The sequence below is a fragment of the Cottoperca gobio genome, chromosome 12 (genome assembly GCF_900634415.1).
Source record: "Cottoperca gobio chromosome 12, fCotGob3.1, whole genome shotgun sequence".
In the NCBI taxonomy this organism is placed as follows: Eukaryota; Metazoa; Chordata; class Actinopteri; order Perciformes; family Bovichtidae; genus Cottoperca; species Cottoperca gobio.
In genome coordinates, this window is record NC_041366.1 from 12,959,401 (window position 1) to 12,983,421 (window position 24,021).

General features: G+C 40.2%; 2 protein-coding genes across 4 annotated transcripts; one reads left to right on the forward strand and one right to left on the reverse strand.

Moving 5' to 3' along the window:
- Nucleotides 1–2,688: 2,688 nt before the first annotated feature.
- Nucleotides 2,689–9,364, reverse strand: LOC115016442 (inactive phospholipid phosphatase 7). Its single transcript, XM_029444179.1, has 3 exons — nucleotides 9,075–9,364; nucleotides 8,136–8,908; nucleotides 2,689–4,304 (listed from the first exon to the last, which is right to left on the reverse strand). Exons 2-3 carry the CDS (start codon nucleotides 8,641–8,643, stop codon nucleotides 3,916–3,918), a joined length of 897 nt encoding a protein of 298 aa, XP_029300039.1. The 5' UTR covers nucleotides 8,644–8,908; nucleotides 9,075–9,364; the 3' UTR covers nucleotides 2,689–3,915.
- On the forward strand, nucleotides 9,239–22,310 carry fam78ab (family with sequence similarity 78 member Ab). 3 transcript variants are annotated; one of them, XM_029444182.1, is made up of 3 exons: nucleotides 9,239–9,359; nucleotides 11,202–11,501; nucleotides 17,077–22,310. In XM_029444182.1, the coding sequence occupies exons 2-3, from the start codon at nucleotides 11,239–11,241 to the stop codon at nucleotides 17,600–17,602; spliced, it is 789 nt and encodes a 262-aa protein (XP_029300042.1). In that variant the 5' UTR covers nucleotides 9,239–9,359; nucleotides 11,202–11,238; the 3' UTR covers nucleotides 17,603–22,310. The 3 variants fall into 3 exon arrangements, with proteins under 3 accessions (XP_029300042.1, XP_029300041.1, XP_029300040.1); XM_029444181.1 differs by lacking the exon at nucleotides 9,239–9,359 and adding an exon at nucleotides 9,794–10,407; XM_029444180.1 differs by lacking the exon at nucleotides 9,239–9,359 and having other exon boundaries at nucleotides 9,798–11,501.
- The last annotated feature ends 1,711 nt before the right edge of the window (nucleotides 22,311–24,021 follow it).

A 24,021-nucleotide genomic window follows, 5' to 3' on the forward strand; every position in this document is an offset into this window, starting at 1 on the left:
TTTCACAGCTCTGCCATTTTAAATAGGTTAAAAATAAATAGATTTGTGCTGCTTTGAGTCCTTAAGACAATAAAACAATATATTTCCAGAACACTGTCAATGCGTATAATAGTCAAGACAAGCCGAACCCTCTAGAGGGAGCACTTGTCTTATCCTTCTTCAACCATTGTTTCAAATAGCTGCAAATACATTATCTTCCACTGATCCAACTAATGTTTTCTATTATATAAAAAAAGTTGCTCAAGCAAATAATTAGTCAAATTCACATTATACTTTGAACTAGAAATAAAAAAGAATGAAACATCAACATACATGTTTATTTAAGCAGTTACAAGTGAGCCTATGCTGTATGTTTCTAGTGTACACACATAATTCCCTCCACCAATTTGGCCAAAACCAATTTCTTGCGAGTTAATTACATTTCTATGCAGTGATTTTGCAGACCATTGACACGTGCTTTCATTAGCCTGCAATGCTTTCAATTTCATTAGACAATAGTGTTTTATTCCAATGAAGAAACATTTCTGAGCATACTTTGGAAGATGAAAAAAAATGAAATGTCACTGACATCCACCAGAATACCTGTTTGGCATTATAACATGCTCAGAGCTGCATACCTTCATGATACACAAAGGTCAGTGGCTCCTGGAAAGTTGTGGTGTCTAATGTTTCCTCAGAGTATGGCCCAAACAGAGCATACAGACACAACAGTAGGAAGTGTGGTGTCTGTTGAGTCAGTGCATGTGAACCCTGCAGAAACAGGCCTGTAAGCACTATCAGCACTTACTCACAGGGATATTTTGGGAACATGCAATGTATGCAGGTGTGTAGAGGCCTTGATTCTGGCTCAAAATCAAACAAACCTGTACTGGGACAAGCTCTAATTAGGTAATGCTGCTCATAATTTGCAATAAGCAAATCATCCTATAAGAAGCTGTAACTTAATGCACCGTCAATACATGACACATAAGACTCTTGCACCTTGAGAAAGCGTAGAGAAAGAGCTTATAATAACAGACACTGTCTTCATTTTGTAAATCTCCCTGTTTATCTTTGCGTGCATAAATATGGATATTAATTGTGTTTATGTGGAAACTTTGTCCCCATTGTGGCATTGATCAACACGAACATTATGTATTACATTGCATTACAAACCAACCGACTGACTTTGATTGAACTACAGACAGTGCTGGCGACAGTACTTAATGGCAAAGTGTCACAAATGTAAAGAGTTTGATCCTGCTGAGGACAAAAACCCTTCTGCTCAACAACTTTTCATCTTTGAGCCCATAAAGCAGGAGTGTGAAGATCAATTTCACTAAGGGCCACGCTGGGAAATGAGAATCACATCAATGGCCAGACATAATAGTTTATTGGCATGCTTTTATTTGATCAAAAATGTATTATATTGTTTCATGTACCATTCAGCTTTCTGACATACAATTTGGTCCACATACAGGTAGAGCCCTCAAAAGTTTCACAGGCCTGAATATGGCATCTCAATTGTTGTTTGGGACATTTAAAAAAGAAAGAAAGAAAAGAGTAAAAGATCTTTGATGCACCATACAGCCTAGCATTCTGGCATGCAGTCGCCACCAGACACCTGACATTTTTTCTTTGATACAAGTTTATCAAATCTTCTTCAGCTACGAGGTGGGCCAATATTCATCTAGAACCTGAATTGAAATGCGCGCCAGATCAACATTTGTGAGGGGTCACATTTGGCATGCAGACCATGAAAGGCTTCTTATTAAGTATGTGTGTGTCTTCTCTGCACTCTCATGTCTTACGATGCACACACAAGCAGGTAACACATGAGAATCTCTGAATGCTGAAAGTCTTTCCGCTGTGACCCTCTCTGCCAGAGAGTATTTTCAAAGCAGTTTCTGTTCCTGCTATTCGAACTGTTTCAGAGAACACGCATTGCGTTGGTGTCGTTTCCTGTCAAAGATTGTAAAAGACACGCACACTTAAAGACAGAAATATTGTCGCATCAATACTTTAATGTCGCCTCTCACTCAAGTACACTATTTAGTCTAAGATTATATGAATGGCAACCATAAGACTGAAACACTATATGATGTTAAAACCACTCCAGTGTTAAGTAAGTCAACCCCTACTTTGCATACTGCACAGAGCACTCTTATGGTACATATGGTACAAGCACATTTCTTTTTTTGTTTGTTGTCAGGATTTCCAATGTAAAGTACATTGTTTTTTTTCTGTGCAATAATGAGGATGCATTTATATAATTTCCCCCTTAGGTTTTACTTCTGCCAGAAAGATATTAATGACCATGTCAGTGCTGTCTCATCACTTAGGGTTTATTACTTTGCTGACCAAGTGGTATAATGCCTAACAGCTCATATCATTATTGAAGCAAGAAAAACAATATGTTGCAGAAAGCCACCTTATAAATAGACACATAAGCTTTCTATAGGATTTAGGTGATTCATAAAATGACGTTGAATGGGGTTTTCTTCACTCACGCACACAGATTCAACCACATTTCAATTTAGAATATTTGCAAAACCTTGTATTGTTGAGTATTGCAGATGAACAGATGCACGGCAGCAACAAACACCCACATTGTTCGTCCTGAAAATCAATGTAAAAACCAACATATTTTGACTATTATTAGCATCTTTATGATCACACGTAAACATAATAAAACACGGAGGCATCCCATTTTACTGACACCCCACCTCGTTTTATTAGTGAGATGGAAAGAAACAAAGTAAAAACATGGCATACAGATCCCTGTACAGAACAATGCAAACCAATGTACACAAAACTGTATTTACACACCAAACCACTAAAAAGTTTGTCACAAAAAACCCAGCAGGTTTCATTCAAAGGTCCATAGTAAACGCATTTGGAAAAAAAGGTATAATTTGTTCATTTCAAACAGATATTTTTACTTTGTATGCCAATATCAACACACACGGTTTGTTTGTTTGGTAGGGCATAGAATAAGCATCACTGCATACGCATCTGTTAGGTTGATGCGCAGACTGCAGCAGCCTGAAGTGAGAAATATTTGCGCAAAACAAAAAAAGAGATTTAAACCCATTAAAGCATAAATGGCACATTGAAAGGACATTATATTTGACCGTATAAGAAAAATATCAAATTCTGTGCAAGTGTGACAATTGTTTTACACAAGCAGCTAAATTCAAAAGCATCAAAATAAGTTCATATTTGATAAACATTCAGTAAGAAGAACAGAATCCCATCAGAAATGTACAAACATAATAGTCATGCCAATCAGAAACAATGTGCAATATCCAAACAACCATCACTGTACTTTACACCAAACTCTTCAGTGTCCAACGCCGTACAAGCAGATCCCTATTTGAAAAATAAAAGCACAAATACTTTTTAAAAAGGAGAAAAGAGGAAAAGCGTAGCAGGGAAGGAGGAAGTGAAAGAAAGTAAGATGGTAAAGAGGAAGAGGCACACAGACTCAAGAGAGGTTCAGTTATGTATGAACAGTCCCAGCTTTCCTACTTGCATGAGAATCAGAAAATAAAACATCTAAAAAAAGAAATCTTAAAAAATCCTACATGTACATTTTTACCAAATCCTTGTCAGTTTGCATTAGTCTTAATTCTTGCTTCATTATTAGGACTTAATTTAAATTAAGGAGCAGTAGAGGTGTGTTTCAGAACGTTTAACTGAAGATAATAGGATTTGTGAAGCATTACAAAGGCATTGTGAGGTCTTGACATGCTTGTCTTGGGTGTTACATGCAAGCCAGCATTTTATTCCAAATTTGAATGCCTCTCAGTTCACACCCTGCGATAGGAACTTTGGACCCTTGCAAAAATAACTTCGTCGGATCTAAGTCCTTGACACTGCGAGGTTAGTGTATCAAATTAGCCTTGTGCGCTAGCATAGCCTTATATCAAAAGCTCAGAAAAAGGGGCTCCAGCTGAGTGTGCTTATGGAAATAATAGTCTGACAGGTGCTTGATGAGAGCCAAACCGTCTCCATCAAGCTGAAGTGGAGCATGCCCAACGCAAAGCCGCACACCATATCAGTTAGGTGGTGTTTCCCCAGCAGCACCCGGGACATGCCCACCAGGAGGGCCCACAGCACCAGCAGGATGCGAAGTGGAACAGCCAGGACCAGGTGAGACAGCAGGAACTTGGAGACCATGGCAGCCCGGCTGGCATGAGCAGCGGGGAAGGAGTAGATGTCCATGGCGACGCAGTCCATGAAGCTCGGCATCATCTCCCAGGGTCCTCTGCGCTTCACCAGCCTCTGGAGTCCAGCCACAGTCAAGACATCAATAATGAGGGCTGTCGAGAAAAAAATGAAGTTAGATATATATATATATATATATATATATATATATATATATATATATATATATATATAGATATAGATATATAGCATTTACATTATTATTTTTTACATTTTCTATAGATATCGCCATAATATCGTGAATTCTTTTGGCCAGGATAATCACAAAGTTAGAATCTGACAGAGCCCTTGATAAAACACTAACGTGCTTAAACTAAGGTGGTGAACATTATAAATCGGTGTGTTAGTATGTTGAAGTTAGCATTTAGGAGCGTCTTGTTGAATCTGTAAACAATACTGGACATAAACATAGTGATCAGAGTAATTTAACTGGACAGCATATTTTTATCTGGACTTTTTATATAATGCAGTGAGTGTTCAAATAAAGCAGAAAACAATTATAGCACATGTGTAAACAGATATCTCGGTGACCAAGAATAACCGATAAGGCATACAATACCGACAAGCATTTGCTTTGAGTCCACATACCAGACATTTGCAGATGCCTTTTATAGCTCCATGGCACCCCCAAAAATATCCCCACCATTTCCATCTTTAACTTCTGTTCAAGTCTGCCATCTTCACACACACTTAACCAGCCACGCGCTAAAGAACTGTCAGTTGTCTGACATATTGGTTATGCTGCCCTACTTCTTATTCCACTCGCCCACTCCCTGTCCTCACAGGGCCATTTAAACTTCTATTGCAACTCCTTAAAGGCAGGCTGGTGAGGTACAGAAATTAAAAGACAAAAGAAAGGTGGGCAGACTTGTAAGAAAAAGTAAAAACTGTAAAAGGACATAAGCTAAGCAGACAATATAACTGGTGAGATGTGAGAGGACTTTAAAGCAGGGCTCCATGTGCCCTTTGGACGTTCACATCTCTGTACTGAGGGGAAGCAGAAGGCATCATATTATCAGCTGGAAGAACGAGCTTGCTTGAGGCGCCCTTCAGCTGAATAAAGCAACAGTGATGATTTAGTTTGTCTTAGTAGGAATGTGGGGATAATTGTGCAAAATTCAGATTTGAATTGTTGATGTTTTCCCCCCCTGAAAAATCCCAGGTGTGTTCTCTTATGTCTTGCTGGCAGATTGTGTGCCTTTGTGTGTTATTTTCCCAGCCCGGGATTTCTGTTCTGCAGTGTTCATGGCCTCAGTCAGACAGCACACTTGTTATCGATCACACGAAACCTGTTTTTGAGCAGCCAAACACTCTCCATAAGTGAGTCAGATCCTGAACTCAGATGTACTGTTCAAAGGGGAAACTGCTGAACTGAGAATTGAAACTCCATCTCCAGGTTCTGCTTGCATTGTGAAGAAATCCCACAATACTCACTCACACTACCGAGCTAGGACAGAGAAGTATGCTTTATGCTTCGCTTCCCCTGAGTTTCTTCTTTCCAAATTCAGCAAGGGTGAGTCTGTGACTTATTCTAATTGACTCATTGTGGCCAGACAATCATATAAAAATATTCCATATCAGACCCTTTGTAAAGGCTATACTTGCTGCTCTTCCAATTTACTTTTACAAAAGTGTTCAGCTCTATAAAGATGATTAAACATATTGAAAATCTCCTTTCAGAACAAGTAGTTTACCCTCTTTTAATTCCAGAGAGGCATTCCCCCCCAATTGAGTTATGGCACACCTGTCTGTGGAGGTACAAAGGTTTTGCATTTAATAATAAAATACCTACAACAACTGCAATAAACTGCTATTTATAACTGCAATCAATTATTTTTAGGCCACTTGGGGTTCAGTGGAAACTAGCTGTTAACACGGACTTATTACCCTCTTTAAAGTTCATACGACAAACTGTTGTGTATTTACATATCCAACAGATACAGAGCAACATTATCATTCATTCATTCATTTGGAGATGAACGTAAATTGAGTATTCACCCTCTTTTTAGCTTTGTTTCGGTCGCCACCAACTCTTGAGCAATATCTGTGTCTTTAGCTGCTTAATGCTCCACATATGTTCAAAAGCTAGTCATTAACTTCATTAGTTTTTCGTTTGGTGCTCGGCAGAGAGCCCACAGTAGGTTTCAGAGCTGTTAGGAGTGGTTAATTAAAGACAACAGCTGTGTGATGTCATGTCTGTTTGTTACTGTCATCATTCATGCAGGCCTCAAATGCAACACAATGAGTTGAGTACACCAGACTGCCTCATTCATCTTATCTGGACAAGTGGTGAGAGTGATGGTATTGATATTGTTGCCATCACATTCGCATACCTGAAGCAGCTAGTTGTCCATTTGATTCCCTTTTCAATTAATGTTAAAAAGGCCTTGTGCGTGATATGAGGTAAACATGGATTCTTTGAGGAACGGAGTAACTAAGCTCAGCAGAAGAAGAAAGCAGAATACACCGAAGCAGAGCTACACCTCAGTTGATAAGGAGGGGAACATCCTCTGCACAGTCAAGGTCTGCTCTGGGAGTCCCTGAGATGCTCAGTATTCTTGCAGACAGTCCCAGCAGTCATTTCAAAACACTATATGGGAAATATTTCTGCACTGCACAGTTCATACGCTCATAGCAGTGGACTGAATTAAACTAAACCTGACAGGCCAGTCTTGGCCGATTACTTTCCTGTTAAATGAAAACAAAACAGAATTTCAGTCAGCATTAAATATTAATTCCCCACCCACTGTTCAGCATGTCTGTGAATGTTCTCCTGACAGACCTCAATAGGCTAGAAATGATCCTGGACTGACAAATAATGAACACGCATTTGAGGCTGAACAATGTCCCAAACACAAAACAACAGTGTCCTAAATCCAGAGATTTACTGGCTTTTAATCAGAGCTCAATGTAGCCACAGCCAGGAGATTTGTACTTCTTTTTAGTCAATAATCTGTGTTTGGGTCCGGACGTGTGCACTTTCCTGCGCACACCCATACAGGTCCCACCAACACTACCATTGCAGATATGTCACCCTAAATTTCCCTCTGGATGAATAAAGTATCTATCTATCTATCTATCTATCTATCTATCTATCTATCTATCTATCTATCTATCTATCTATCTATCTATCTATCTATCTATCTATCTTTTGAGTCCATACCTTTTGTGTGGCTGTACATAATGGTAAGGTGTAAACTCATAATAAGAAGTTACATAAACACCTTTCTGCCACAATGTCAACAGAAACTAAGGTCACGAGATGCTGATGAGATTCATAGAGGTATTTTGATGGGGCAATTCCATTGAATTGCGTAAGACTGTGGGGGGGGGGGGGGGACGCTTGTAAAAAGAAGTGTAAAAACCCTCCCTTTTATACATAATGTTGACTTCACTAAACAAAAGTAACTGCTCAGAGACAATCAGCACAATATTTATAACAATGATTAACAAGGGCCATTTTGTATTATTGAGTGTATGAGTTTGAAAGCATTATGTGGTACTTTCTAATATGCCATACCTTATAAATTATTTACAAGTTGTATCTAATGGCCTAACAATGTTAGCATGTATTAATACTTTGTAGAGCAATAATAATAAGTCAGTCATAAGTACAATTTCTAGGGTGTCATGTTGTGAAGATCCCTTTCTCATCCCAAGATATATGAAGAATCAACACTAGATGTATTAATCATTCAAATTACAACTTTAAAACACTTTTTAGAAGCAGTTATTGCATTAAAAATAAACTGGAGAATGAGACAGCAGACTGATTTCACAGGTGAGAAGAAAACAGACTACTTTTACACGTTTTGAATCTGAAAAGTAAAAAGATGTCACTCTAGTGACTTGCTCAAGGTGCATTCTGGGTATTGAACTGTTGCCTTTTTTGGAGAGGTTGGTGAGTATGTTGGTGTTGCAATTACCAAGCAGCAGGTTGACCAGGACCTCCTGCCCAGCCAGAGTGTTACTCCTCGTGAGACACAGGATAGTGCCAATGACCCACGTGATGCCGTGGCCTGTGAGCGCTAACAGGGACACCATGGAGCGGCAGCCTCCCCAGGAGGACGACGTGTAGGCGCACACCCCCATGCGCTTGGACAGACAGATGTCAATGGCGAGGAGGGAGTTCTTCGCTATTCCCTTGAATGAAGGATTCAGCATCATACAGTCTTCTTCTGGCATTTTACTGGGCTCTTTCTTGTCCTTGTCCTTGCTGCCACTGTCTGCCGGTTCTTCACTCGGCTGACTTATTTGGTGCTTGATTTGACCGGGTCGCTTCGCGCCGCCTCGGCTCTCAGAGGGGCCGCCTCCGCCACCACCGCCGCCGCTGCCGCCGCCACGGAGTGGCTGGTTCAGGGATATGAACTCAGGTCTGCTCAGGACGCTGTTTCTCTCCCGCGCCCTGGATCTCACATTGTTACTCGAAGGCATGTTTTGGATAGGGCCAAGTTCTCCTCAGTGGGTACAACAACCGATTGCCAATCTCCGGAAGGTAATTCAAGTGGTGCGAGTTCACCTCGACAGTGAAACGTCCCAGGATAAACCCCCTACACCAGTGCTCCCCCTCTTGTGGCCTTATTAGATATATTTAGACCAGCTGGAATGTGCAATGGCCATGCTGTTTATACCACAAGCCATGCACACTGGGAGAGTCCATTGAGTGGCATTTGCGTCGGCCAATCCAGTGAAACCCGATCTACAGCATGGAGATAAAATAACAACATGGGCATCTTGTTACGTCAAAGCATGGCACAACTACACAGTTAACAGGTGTTTCACTGCGTGTGCTGCCGAGAACAACAGACTCAGTGTAGGAATTGTGAAAGAAACAGGCTACGCAAGACACAGTGTTGTCATCTTACCAATCGAAGGATGAATATGAAGCACAACGCGTCCCTTTAAATCTGATCTGCAGCCTCCATAACATACCCTGGCAGCGAGGAGAGGGGGGTATAGTGTAACGCGACGCAAGCAAACCTGAAACAGTTAACCGTCGCCAGCCAATATCGTCAACAAAGGGTGAGGACAAGGAGGCAGCCCAGCGCCAGTGCAGCATTTGGTACTTCCGTGCGGATTTGACGTAATTTTACGCACAAACCCGATTCAACCTCTGCAGTGCGCTCTGCTGTGGAGCGGAGTTCTCCAAGGTGCTTAAACAGACAGCGGTAGGACAGAGCAGCACTGTCATAATGTCAGCTTTATGGAGACAGAGGGAGGATTGTCTCAGGGCTACCATGCTGCTAAACAAATAAAAGTAATTGAGTGAATACATAAATAAATAAATAAATAAATAACGTGTATTTTGTGGAGAATAGCACAATAAATTATTGATCACTAAAAAGCTACTTCACATGACTTGGCATAGGAACAAATAAAACCACATGAATATGAATAGTCAGCTCATAACCCATATCGATTATTGATTACAGTACTTAATTATATAAATATATTAACACACTTATTGATATAATTATAATTATATATATATAATATATAATAATATAATAATAAATATCTTCTTCAACACCACCACTACACAGAGGCTCTCAGCCTAGAAGGTAATGTGAAAATAATTATCATTTCATCTTTCACAAGGCTTGAATTCAACTACGCCTACATTTCCCAGCATGCCTGCAGCTCGGAGCGGAAGTGTCGTCGCAAAGGGACTTATAAAGCTGCTTCCCAGGCAGCTGAAATAGACCAATGCGTAGCGGGGTGAACCTGCCGTGGCAGCGATGGGACGAGCACGGAGAAATGACAGCTTGTGCAGGAATTTAGGCTGAACTGCATCCCATCTCAGGCAGACAGACAGGACTGCGACTGTCGGCTCGGGAGCACTATGTGACAGCTGTCAGTTCTCCCTTCTGAGGCGTTATGTTTTTATTTATTTTTAAAATGTAAGCATGGATCTGGTGAAACGGGTGCTAAAGTTGACCCGGCGGTGTCCTTTGGATGTTGCGGTGCTCCGTCTCAAACTCGACTAGATTGCAATGCTTGTGGACATGCTACCTCTCTCTCTGTGGGACGGTGACATTATTTGCAGCTGTAAGGGAGAAATAACGGGAGCGTGTGTGAAGGAGATAACGGAATTGCCTCTCCGACCGAAGAACTGTGTGAGCCGCCGTGCACTCTGAAGCTCTCCAGGATTTCACCCGGCTGAAGACACTGGGGACTTTCCAGTGAATTGTTTTATAGGTAGATTTCTTTTTGCATGTTGCTTTTTTCTCGGCAAAAATAAGACCACCATTCATGCAATTGCACTGCATGAGCCGTTAATCTGCACATGTATAAACACGTTCAGTATAACGCTCTTAAATCGTTAAATTACACTTTTTATTGTGAGGAATTGAGGCTACTGCGGATTAAATGGACATAATGTAAGCTTCAACTCTGAGCTGCCATTTGTCGTTTATAACTCTCCGCGTGCACTGTCCAGCACAACATTTTTTTATTATGATACTGGACATAAGGCAATAGCCTTTAGCCCAGATATTCGCTGGTAATGACATAAAGAATCACAAGAGAGAGAATATGACGCCAAGATGTAACATTAGTAGTTTTTGTTAATTATTTAGCTCACCTTTTGCGCACACCTTTCCACTGGATGCATTTTGCCAAAAGGTGAAGTCCTTTTTTTTGATAAAGCGCATATAAGGCAATGACTTTTAACTTGACAGCATGAAGACATCTATGCACGGATAAAGGAAAGTTATTGTACCTGCATTTGTTTGATGAAGTTGCGTTTACGCACCGGAAAGCATGCGCTCTACGACTATGAAGATTTTCTAGGCCTGTCGTCTTCTTCTGTTCTGAAAGTAGTTTTGCATCAAACATATGCACAGATGCATGGCTTTTTTTATGAGACAGCCTGCTATAAATAAACATTTTTTAATCTGGCAAGATTTCCTTTTTTTCTTTTGGGAAAACATGATGTGGATCCACCTGTGGTGATTTTCATGCTGTTTCCATGCGTATTTCTTCTCCTCCAGACCTCTGGACGTTGTTGTGGATTGTGTATTTAATGCAATGGGCTGTATCCAGAGTATCAGGTGTAAGCCCAAGAGTTTCCGAGACAGTATCACCGTACTGGAGGTGAACACTTCCATCGACCCAAACCCCACCAGCATTGACGAGTCATCCAGCGTGGTCCTGCGCTACCGGACACCGCACTTCCGAGCTTATGCCCGGGTCCTGGTGCCGCCCGTAGCCGGTAAAGAAACATGGACTATCGGCTGGATTCAAGCCTGTAACCACATGGAGTTCTATAACACGTATGGAAACAAAGGGATGTGAGTACCACGGGCTCTTTATTTATTTAACTGTGTTGGCTTTGACGATCATCATTGGTTGAGACTCCAGGGAATGAGACATAAACATTTTTTAGATGAGCAAGGAGAAGTATAATATGTATAAGTATAGTATGTTTGGATTATTAAACATATGGATAAAGCCCTTAGAGATCTGTTAGGTTTATTTTCTGCAACAATTAAAATATTATAGGCATTTTAATCAAAGGTTATCTGGGTTATTTTAAAATTATGTTTTGTTTTTTTTTATCTCATCAACTGTCGTCATTTGTTACAGAAACAAGTTAACCTTAGGGCTGCACAGTATACATTCATTTGCCAATTATTTTTTCGACTAATCGATTCATTGTTTGGTCTATGAAATGTCAAATCAATTGAGAAGAAATGCCAGTCACAACTTCTTAGAGCCCGAGGTGACGTCTTCAAATGTCTAGTTTTGTCCAAAGGTGCTCAGGTGACTATTATATATGACTAGGAGCAGCTGGAAATCCTGCCATTTGAGAAGCTGGAACCTGAGAAGCATTTTTTCTTTTCACTATTTCTGCTTGAAAAATGACTGAAACGATGAACCTAAAATAGTTGCCAATTAATTTTCTGTTGATCGACTGATCAATGAATCTATTAACGATGTAAACTGCAGTAGTTAAATAGTTATGTTGTATTTTAGAATGTGTAATCACTTTTACATATGTTTTGTTTGTACCATCCAATGCTGATTAAAATGTGAGACACTTTTGGAGCAATGTTTTCACCAAAAATAGAGAACTACACAGGGCATTTCAAGTTGGAAGAAAGATATTTTAACCACATTGAACTTCAGGAAATGAAACCCAACTCAAGCACATTCGACACTGCGGGCACTTAAGGCCAAACTCTTGGTCAGAAAGAGTCTGTGCCAAACACCAAACGAGAACCTTAATGTCAGTGTAATGTCATTGTGAGCGTGTATTAAACACAATGCTAAAATGATTCTTCAGTGGAAATATTCTTGAGTAGTGAAACTTATCTACCTGTGCATTGTATGTGTCATGAAATCAAAATATTACATATTAACATTAGTAAAAGTAAAACACAGACTTTAATGTTCAATCAGTAGCACAGCTAGCTACTGTATGTGGCCTCGTGGCCTGCATGCTTACAACATACTTACAAACCTGACGTATATAAGAGCAGGACATTGTGAAATGATTGCTATGAGCCCTCTTAGTCAATACAGTTGTTTTGAACTAGCGGTTTTAAACATGAGCAAATTCAGGTTTTTATAAAATATGCTCACCAGGACACAGAGTGATAGTTAACATGTCTGTTTTATATTCTCTTTCCCTTCTTCTGTGTGTGTGTGTGTGTGTGTGTGTGTGTGTGTGTGTGTGTGTGTGTGTGTGTGTGTGTGTGTGTGTGTGTGGCATATTGGTACATATGTTAGACAAATAGCATTCTTACTTCCTGTAGTAGGCAACCACAGGCTGACATGTACCCAGAATATGCTTTATCAGTAGACATTGCAGCTAAGGATGTTTGAGTACTGCATTTCTAAGATTAGAGACACAATCCCCTCCCATACACCCCAAATTCAGTATGGCCCTGCGTGTGTGTGTGTGTGTGTGTGTGTGTGTGTGTGTGTGTGTGTGTGTGTGTGTGTGTGTGTATGTGTGTCTGTGTGAGAAAGAGACAGTGAAAAAAGTCCTCAATTACTTTCTAAAAAGTCCAGAATGATCAATGCCTTTTATAAATTGCATTTGTGTTTACAGTAATTGCCTCTTTCATCCAAGCAACACTATTGTGTTGTGAAAATATACTCTTTTATGTAGCTGAAGGTGAATTTTTGATGCTCTTTTGTGAAGTTCTTCTTTTGTCAGTGATGTACTGTTCTTATAAGAGGAACATAGATGCATTCAAAAACGTCCAACTTTGGAAAACAATATAGACAAAATATTGGAATAGCGTCGCACTTTGAAGCTCCAAACACAAAATTGGATACAGCTGCTAATTGCCAGTGTTCTGTACTTCACTGGGCTCACAGTAGTCATAGTTTTCTCTAATCTTTCAAGATTCTTTAAAAGATGGCATTAACTATGATGCTACATAGCGTGAACTCTTCATTGAAAGGGACCTCATTTCTGAAATGACAAATGCTGGCACAGAAGTGGGTCATATAAGGGTTAAATGTCCCTTCAGCTGTTAAAGATCAATGGTTAATTAAACCTTTCACAACATAGCTCTGACGTCCGGATATTATCTGTACCGATAATTGCTGCCAGCAAACACAAAATTGTGAGATAAAATCTCAAACATCATGTCAGCATATCATAAATACAGGCAAACCCCATCAAATCAAGCTGGAACGAACCAAAATGTATGTAAGAGATACAAATACATCATATATAACGCTATATATAGGGGTCTTTGAATGCACCCACCTACAAATCCCCTCTTTGTGCGGTGTTAACATTTTTTCTACCCCTGTAGCTCACGCACTCAAAATTGTTTTATGTGATAAATAATCATCATTCCGTTATTAAAGTCATTACATTTCAAGACCACATTAAGACCACTTATTCTTGATGTTCATTTTTGAAGCTGCTCTTAGGATGCAAGAGATGAGTCTGCTCTCACAGCTGAGACTCTCATACTAAGTAGTTTCTTTGATGGCAATAAAGCTTCAGCTTGCTGTAATTGGACGGAGCAGCTGAGGACGGTAATGTGGAGGCTTTGGATGATGTGCTCTGGATTCTGGACACATTCACCGTCTCTCTCCTCCCTGTTTGTTTATAGCTGTCCTTTGGAGTGGCTTCACTGTGGGACAGTTTTGTAGGGTTGTGCGTGTGTATTTATCAACAGGCAGGCACACATACCGATGTGTGATTACACGCGTCTTGTGTTGCCCTAAAAATGTAAAGGGGTTAAAAATAGAAACTGAGGCAGAAGTGAAACTGAAAAAGAAATGAATATTTATCTGTTGTAAATGTTGGATACAATTGGCTATTATGTTTCTTAAAATAAAGGTTAACTATAGTCATAAACATAAATATTACACACAGAACTTCCTGAAAATATTGTTGTCAGAGCGCTGTGGTAGTGTGCACATGACACATACAGGTGGTGAGGCTTAAGCATGCTGTAAATGATTAGTTAATTGCATTGGCAGCCTATTTCTTCACTTATACTCCTGTAAAGTTGATCCAATTTTCGCCATCTGTTATTATGTCCTGTCAACAGAATTCTGATACTCTAAATCGTTATGCAAATTATTGTGGAGGCAAAGTTGCAGAAACAGGATATGAGCGTTACTCAGTAGATACATGGTTTCTCAATGAGGCTGTTTCTTATAATCCTCGTGTTGTCACCAGACGTAAAGTTTAATCTGCTCAATTTCAGCCAGTGAAATCTACTTCCATTTAGAGTTTTGTCAAAAACATGCAACCGTCATTATATGTTGTAAGACAGCAGATATCTTTCGGGTGGTTATTCAAGAGGGTTTTTATATTCTCTAACATGTGGCAGTGTTTCATCACTGTGAGATACTGGGATGGACATGTTTCACTATTTTCTGGCATTTTAAAGACCAAACAATTAATCGCTTGATCTAGAAAATAATCATCAGATTAATCGATAATGAAAATAATTGTTAGTTGCAGCCCTAATTGGTTCAGTCAAAACCCTTGCTTAAGAGCTTTCAGTTTGTATGTGTAGAGCACATGGCATATAGTCACTGAAGGTGTAATGTCACAGGAAATTGCAACCATCACAGCGGTGGAGCTTTTTTTTTACAGCCCTATCAGATGAACTCAACTAACTGCATCACCAACACCACCGGTCATGTTCCAAATGTGATAATTTGACCTGATTTTTAATGATTTTCTTTTATTGTTACAATATTTATTTCATACGATTGAACTGTCAGTGTTTGGTTTGATTTGTCAAGTTTGCATTTGTACCAGCAGTAGCAGAAGCTAGAAGTTTCAACCATTTATCCAATAAGTGTAGCTAACCATTTGAACGGTTCATGTTCAGGTAATATAGCACACTCAATATGTGGATATATATATATATTTTAGTGAAATCATAATCTGAAATCTTCAAAGTACCCCCGTGTAGCAGCAGAAGTTCCCCCCTTGAGCTACAAGTACGCCCGGTTGGGAATCACTGTGCGAGAGAGCATGCAACATTTGCAATAACTGACATGCTCAGGAGTCACAGTGTGAGGCAGTTGAGTTGTTATTCTTTTTTCTCTTTGAGTGAATGGTTTTTAAAATCCCTTGGGTTCTGTCACAAACACTCAGCACTTACTTCAGACCATTTGGCTGTGGCAGTGAAGACACAAACAGGAAGTGAGCCATATCTCTGCAATGCTTTCGCCACTCTTGATCACAGTTCCTCAGTGGGTAGATGTACCACATGACCAGGTTTCAGTTTGCTCGTCAAACAAACCAGCATTGAGGCAGTTTAGTGTATTCGATGGAAATACCACCTGGTGAGGCAAAATGCAGGACATTACACATTATGATAAAGTTCATGTGCAAATGAGGCCATATTTTTCTGTGCAGTTAAAAAGTTGGAGATTTATCTCAAGCTATGTTTTCATAAATAATAAATCAGAAAAGTTTCCCGCTGAGAATGAGATGCGGATTTTCACTGTTAAAGTTCCTGACAAAATGGAAAGTTGCTGCAAATTCTTTTGGAGGCATCAGTTAAGAGGATTAAGTGATTTTTCAAAACAGAAATATATACAGTATATACACATACACACACAAGGGCCAGCTATTATCATACCTGACATGTTAATCTAACCCCCTGGGTGAATACATAAATCAGAATTTGAGGTTAGGCCAAGCAGGCAGTAAGTCATGTGGCTGATGATCACCCTGTTATCTCCTCTGCCCTGCTGATCCACAGCTTCAGGGAATGAAAGGTAATCTTTTCCCTGCTGCGGGCAAAGAATCCATAGGTGTACAGACCAGAGGTGCCAGGTCACTTGAGCCTTTCAGTGTCGACTGCTGTGTGTGTCAAAGTATTTTATTGTTGCATTGTATTTTTCTTCTTCTTTGGTTTGGTTTAGTGTGCCAGAGATGAACTTGAAGGATAATTTTGGTGTATTACAAGTTGGGTCTTATGTTTTTATTTGGGCCATGATATATCAGTAATAGAAATGATGATATCTCTAAAAAAAAAAAGTCACACGAGTCAAGATAGTATCTTATTTGAAAAAGAAAAGAAAGGCAAACGGTAGAATTATGACTCAAACTGCCGTCCATCTCAGTTTACAGACAACTTCCTGGTTCAATTTTGGCTTTGGTTATTGTGCATGCATACAGTTATTACTGTGATTAAGGCATTATTACATTTCACATAAGCTCACTTCCAGTTTTGGTTTCAAGGGAAGTCGTTTAAATAACAACTGGCTTGATAGTTGTTGTTTGCTCATGTTTCTTGCCCCATCACACCAATAGAAATGACCAACATTATGATCAAAAGATCAAATGATCATTATATCTTTTTATCTCAACAGCCACTTTATGCCTATGATAAATCCTTAACTGTGACTCTTTTCAATTTCCAGGTCGAGTTGGGAGCTCCCCGACCTACGTGATGGCAAAATCCAGGCCATCAGCGACTCGGATGGGGTCAACTACCCGTGGTACGGCAACACCACGGAGACCTGCACTGTGGTAGGCCCCACCAAGAAGGACAGCAAGTTCACTGTTAGTATGAATGACAATTTCTACCCCAGCGTGACTTGGGGTGTGCCCGTCAGCGACAGCAACGTGCCTCAGCTTAGCAGCATCCGCCGCGACCAGAGCTTTACAACCTGGCTGGTGGCCATTAACCAGGCCACCTCAGAGACACTTGTCCTGCAGACAATACACTGGAGGATGCGGCTTCACATCCAAGTGGACCCAGATAAGCCTCTGGGTCACAGGGCCGTTCTGAACGAGCCCGTGGCCCAGCAACAGCCTCAGATCCTGGGCAAGAATGAGCTTATCCTCTCTAACGCCATGGTCAAGCCCAACGCCAATGACGCCCAGGTGCTGATGTGGCGGCCAAAGAATGGTGACCCCGTGGTGGTCATCCCACCCAAATACTGACCTATTTCACTGACCAGACTGGCCTTGGATACCTTAACAGTATCATCTCTTATTTGTTCTTATTTTCTTTTGTTCCTGCTCGTCACCAGCGCTCACGGCTTTAACCCTTCCCCTCTTTTTTGCCTCTATATTCTTCTTTTAAAAAAGACTGACAGAGAGAAAAAAAGAGGCAAATAAAAAAACCAGCTCTGAGAAAAAGACCAGCTGTTGCTCTGAGGTGGGGGCTTTTGAAACTGGTGCGAACAAACTGCAACCATTCTACCTTCAAACCGGGTCGGGTCGCACTGTGCTAAATGAAATGTGTTGCAAAAATGAAAAACAAGAGGATTTCTTTGTTTTTTATTTCAGTTTTATATTTTTGGCTCTTTGGGCCAAGTGATATGAGGTTTGTAAGTGTGGGTTAAGTATTTACATGACCATGTCTGCGCACACGCTACACACATGGGCATGCACAAACCTTGTGTATGAATACCAGTTGGTTTTTATTTATGGGCTGGGAGAGAGTGCATTTAACTTTGTTTGTTGTTGCATTGGGTGACATACTAGATTTTAGTACTTTAAAAAAAACAAACATGCAAGACATTCAATCCATGCTGCCTTAAGTTTACATCGCTTTCCACTGCAAACTTTTTAGCCTTAAACAAAGTGCAATGCAGTATTTTGCTCATTTGTCCCGTCTCTTCCAAACTGTTGGTGCTGACATGTGTGGGTTTAGGACAGGAACGATACCACAGAAGAAGACACGAGTCTGAAGGCTTTTATGTTCAGTTGCATTTACCTAACAAAATGTATTGTCTCACGAGTACAACCAGCATTATGCGTAGACTAGACACAGTTATACAACCCAGCTAACTAGTTGTGTTTCAAGTGCATTATGCAACAGAAGAGACGCTCTGTACGGATACAGAGAACACCAGTAAAGCCAACACTTGTCAATAGCACTCAACACAATAACGTGCAATAGCAACTTGAACAAAAAGTACTCAAAAGCACACCTCAGCTAACCTCATTTCATTGACTTTATTCTGTTTATAGGCCGTCGTAGCATTCAACGTCAGAACACAAGTTTTCCTTTCGCAGTATCACTCCATCTCAGGGCCCCCTTTTTTTACTTCCTTCCCTTCTCTTGATTCATCCTTCCTGTCTGGCCTACTCTTGCACACAGTGTTACAATTGGTCACATTGAACAATCAATTATTTGATTATTAAGCAGCCGCAGATAAGGGAAATAACTGGAGACTTAATTAACGAAGAATTAAAACTACAGGATATCTGCTGTGTTGTCAATCTCGACAATCGTATTCACATTCTATTTATTGTTGTTGCTTTCCTTTAAATTAATAACACTCCTTTTCTTCCGTCATAGTAAGATCAAAACATGTCTCTCATGTTAACACTCAATCATCTGTAATCTTCATCTACACCAGTCCTCCCACTCCTCCCCCCTTCCCTCCCCTCTTATTTCTCTCGTTTTCTATCTGTTGTCGAGGCTGAAGAGCAGAGCAGGAGGCATGCAAGTTTTATCCTGACTGCTCGGTTGGCATATAGATGACCCACTTCTCTGCGCTGTCAGTTGTAGTTCTTGCTGCAGAAATGTGGGTCTTGTCTCCCTGTAGTTCACCGCCAGCAAATGTAAAAACACAAACACATGCATACACAAACAGCTCTGGTCAGCTAAATACACATATTAAATTAGATTATGTCCGTTTAGCTGTTTATCTTGGAGAAGGGCTTTAGCTGCAAACTGAAAAGAGGAAGAAACACTTGGCATGGGAAGCCAAAATATGGGTAAAAAGTTCTAGACACATTGTGTTATTACGTCTGTTAATGAGCTCTTTTAGTTTGTTCTGTTAAGGGCCCGCTTTTAAATGATGCAAACATCAATGCGCTCACAAAATTCCTCTGTTTTGCCTCCAACCAAAGAAATCATTTGCATGCAAGTCTGACCATGCTCATGTATTTCACAAAGATCAGTAAGCTGCTTCTGTTTCAGTGTATTAGTGTCTCCTTACTATCGACAGAAACACGCTTGTTTGATTTCTTACCGCAAATTACACGACGAGAACGATACCACTCTCATGTTTGTACGCCACATTTGAAGTTACAGCCAGCAATTAGCTTAGCTTAGAAAGCCTGGATACAGCCTGGCTCTGTCCAAAGGTAACAACATACACCTACCAGCAACTCTGAAGCTCACTAACCAACACATTATAATCTCACTTTTTTTATCCGTACCAAAAACCAAAGTGTAAAAATGACAAGTTGTGGCTTTATAGAGGGTGTTTCCAGTCTGTATGCTAAGCTAAGTTAGCCATTCTCCTGACTGTATCTTAATATTTAACATAGTACAGGTACAAGAGTGATATAAATCTTCTCATCTAACTCTCAGCAAGAAAGCAAGAAATATTTCTTTAACCACGAGTGAAATAATTTTCAGTCTGATCCAAATGGTTGAATGACAACTTCACACTTTAGCTAGCTAAAGCCTCTGCAGAGCACCGTGTAGATTAATGTTGTAGTATTTAGCTGAACCAGAGCTCAAACATCAATTCATGGTGTCGATTTGATGCCACCAACTAAACTGCTTTGTTCACAATATAACTAATCCACATATAGACACTCCTGCTCAGCTTGGTTCATGTGTAACCACGATAGCCTCTGCTCCAGACTGGGTCGCAGGGTGCCTTGGTGAAGGGAGAAGTAAAAGGCTAATGGGGGACTGCTGCTGTCATAATTAGATCTGCCGTGACACACTTACATGCCCTAGATGGACTGATCTGTGCCGAGTCGCGCCATGCAACGCAAGGGCCAGCTTGAGACATGGGTGAGGTTTAAGTGAGGTCAAATAGCAAAGGTTAGGGTCAAAGTGTTTGTGAGAGGGGAGCCATCAAAGTCCTAAAGTGTACTGCCGACTGTCGAGCGGCAGTGAGGGAATGAATACGAAGGTGAGAACAAATCCAATCCATTTAGATATTAATGCCAGCTTAAAATAACAGTGACATTTACCAAGCTCAACTTGGATTTCAACCACAAGTTATTTCAATTTGTGGTTTGTTTTGAAGGCAGCGAAGAAAGCTGCGGCTCATGTTTTAAACTCGGTGACCTTTCAACTAACGTAGCATTTGTATCTGCCTAGTAATGACCTATGGACAGCGTGCATAGTACTCGAGCTGGACTACATGTTATGAAACCTAAACACACAGAGTGTCCTACACTCACAACATATATGTGTGTGTGTATTCATGTGAGCGTGTGTGTTAAATCAATCCCATTTAAGGGATTTAGGCAGGATGAGGAGTTTCACTGATGTGCTTCTGCTGTTAAGTCATGATTCTCTGTCTCTCAAACACACACTCAAACAGAAAAGGTTACGTCCTCGTCACAAAACAGGGACAGAGCTTTCAACTCTCTCTCTCTCACACACACACACACACACACACACACACACACACACACACACACACACACACACACACACACACACACACACACACACACACACACACACACACACACCCTGAGGCGAAAGGAGTAGGCCTGGTGTGGTATCTGATTGTCACAGCAGTGTCACATTGACAGTGGGAACTCATTTATCAGCCCTGCACGTGGACCCTCTGAACACATGCTACGAAGCCATATGCACAAACACACCTGTTTACTAATAAACAGGAAGTGACACATGTATCTTTTGTGTTGTTAAAACTACAGTGAGGTTTGAATATGAAAAGAAGCCTGTCAAGTATCAACAGCATTTCATGTTATATTATAGGATAAGGGCACTAATTGTCTTCTGTGTGTGTGTGTCTGTTAAAGATGTGTTAATGGTGTGTATTTTATGTTCACACAACAGAAGAACTTCATATATGCTTTATGTGCTTCCTTAACTAAGCCACAGAAAAACATATTGTTTGTTTGCTGTATGGAGGGCAGAAGGTGCCAAAATTGGACAAAGCCAAAACTATGCAGTAGGACATCGGTGAACTCTAAAACCTCTTGGCACTTAAGAACAGGCCTGTTTTCAGTTGTTTTTGATCAATAAATGCATTAAACATACTTGTATTTCCAGAGAAACTTCACAAAAGCAAAATGTATGTGGAAGCCATCCATGTGGAAGATTCTTAGTTGCGTTTTCTGCTTGTAGAGTTGTGCCAAGTGGATGAAAGCCTCCTCTCCTAAACCCACACCGTTACAGTTCTTCTGAGGGCTGCTACCTATGTTTCAGAACTTTATGTAGTTATTTAACTCCCATGAGACATTAGTGAATCATCCTTCCTTTATTTAAACCAATAAAACATCCCAAGATTCACTCTCGGGACCACCTGGCTTTATTTCCAGTCTTTGACTTTTGGTTCCGTCCCCTGAAATAACGAAGTTTAAGTTCAAAAACTGTTGTTCTCCTTACCTTAAAATATAGAAATCAACATAGTCCCACGGTTGAAACACAACCACAAATGTAGCACATAAGATAATATGAGCGACTACATATGTTTCTCATTTAGTTTGGTTCGTTTTCTGGAAATACAGCGCTGACATAGTTAAAGCAGTGTGTGTTCTTTTATTCAGCTTTGACTTTTACACCAATACTTGAAAATGGGTCAGTTCTGGCAAATATTTAAAACTGTGAAAATGCACAACACTGGGGAAACAAACCCTGAAAAAATATATAAAAAAGGTCTTTTTCATGAATGAATAAAATATACAAATATGATCTGTTGTCTTTTATTTTCAGCTTAAATGTGGAGATTGTCACACACACATTGTCAAATCTTCTATTTGCTGTCTGGTATATGTACACTCTACATCGCCTTCTTAATGACTAATTATGCTGAGTTTTATCCATACATGCGTACCTTTCCTTTCCAAACATGTTGGTCTGTGTGTTTATTCACTGCACAAATCAAAGAACCAAATACCCTCTGAGCCACGACAGAAAGAAAACGTAGTCTTGAGTGCTGAATCGAAAAATCTTGAAAGCCTGCACGCATACGAACAAGCCCCGAGGCTTCACATACATGGTTGAACACATGATGTACCGTATGCCTTGGCCAGGCAAGAGATTTCTACAGCATCAGGAAAGGATGTTACTGCTCTATATATGTCTGTGGCAAGTACATCTTTAAAAACGGCTCAATAATATTTAATCTCATTTTTATAACGGGCTGTTATTTCCTAAAACAAGTGGGCATTGTAGTTTTTAGCAAACATTACTGAAAGAGGAGTAAATAGTTTATTAATTGGGAACTATTTTCAGCAGCGGATGAATACACTATCCGTGTGCTAGAGTATTTACAATATGTGAGATTGACTTAGAATAAACTACAGTGCACACGTTCATTGTAGTGAAGGAACACGAGTGTCTCATTGATGTGTTTTCGATAGCTTTCGGAGGACGATGGAAGCCTATGGCACAGACAAATAATCCATATCAGGCTTTGACAAAGCAGGCAATAATTAGGATGAATTTATCGTTGGACTTTTCATGGGATTTGATGACAATAGAGTAACTATAGAATCACTCTGGCCTTATCCTTTCATATGTGTACTACCCACCATTTTTCATATTTCCATTTGTACTCTTAATGATAATTGACTTGAATTCTGAGCTACATTATATGAGATGACACAGACACCACAGGGGTCAAATTCATTTAAATGTATCGTTCTGAATGAAGTCATTGAGATGCGAAAGGGGACACGGGTACGCTGAAATGCAATAATATCAGATGAGTTCTTCTTCTGCACTACACCTCCATTATAACTCTTTGAAGAGTTCTCAAAAGGATTGCAAAGGTTTGCCTAATTTCCAAACTCACTTGGTTTATAATATAACCGCATTAAGCACGTAGATAAAGGCTTAAAATTAATCTTTGGTCTTAAGCGAAAGCAGGGAGTTGATATTGTCCCTTTTCGGTACAGGCTCAGAGAATCACTGCAGATATGGAGGGCGGTGACTCACACATCTTAAAACAAGTTTGGGATTTAGCCACCGGTGGCTTTAATGAGAACTGTCTGGATAACAGGGAAGTAGAGAAGACAGAAGCGGCTGATAAGGTGAAGTCGTACTATATTTGGATTTAAAGGCTGGTTTTATAAAAAAGGATTGATCCAATGATGCGTCCATACACCGACTGAAATGCTCCAGCTGCAGCTTCTGTATGTGCAGTTGGACTGCAGCTTCTACTGTCTGTGCTATCCTGGTCACATTCCTGAGCTGTACATTCACAGCTATATTTACTTGACTGTGAGTATGTTGCAGTGTCTCCCTACATACATCCACCTGTCCCTATTTGTAATACCAAAATGATTACTGTGCGGCTGTATCTTCGGCACCAGACGTTACCATTAATACTCCCATGGTGCCGATGGTCTCCATCGTTCTTCAAACAGCTTCCTGCGAGCACTTTACTGTCTCCACAATC

Excerpts from the sequence above, each read along its gene's own strand:
- LOC115016442 (XM_029444179.1), bottom strand. The coding sequence starts at position 8,643 with ATGCCTTCGAGTAACAATGTGAGATCCAGGGCGCGGGAGAGAAACAGC. Across the intron at positions 4,305-8,135 it reads CCTGGTCAACCTGCTGCTTG|CCCTCATTATTGATGTCTTG; the intron begins GTAATTGCAACA and ends TTTTCTCGACAG.
- fam78ab (XM_029444182.1), top strand. The coding sequence starts at position 11,239 with ATGGGCTGTATCCAGAGTATCAGGTGTAAGCCCAAGAGTTTCCGAGAC. Across the intron at positions 11,502-17,076 it reads ACGTATGGAAACAAAGGGAT|GTCGAGTTGGGAGCTCCCCG; the intron begins GTGAGTACCACG and ends TTCAATTTCCAG.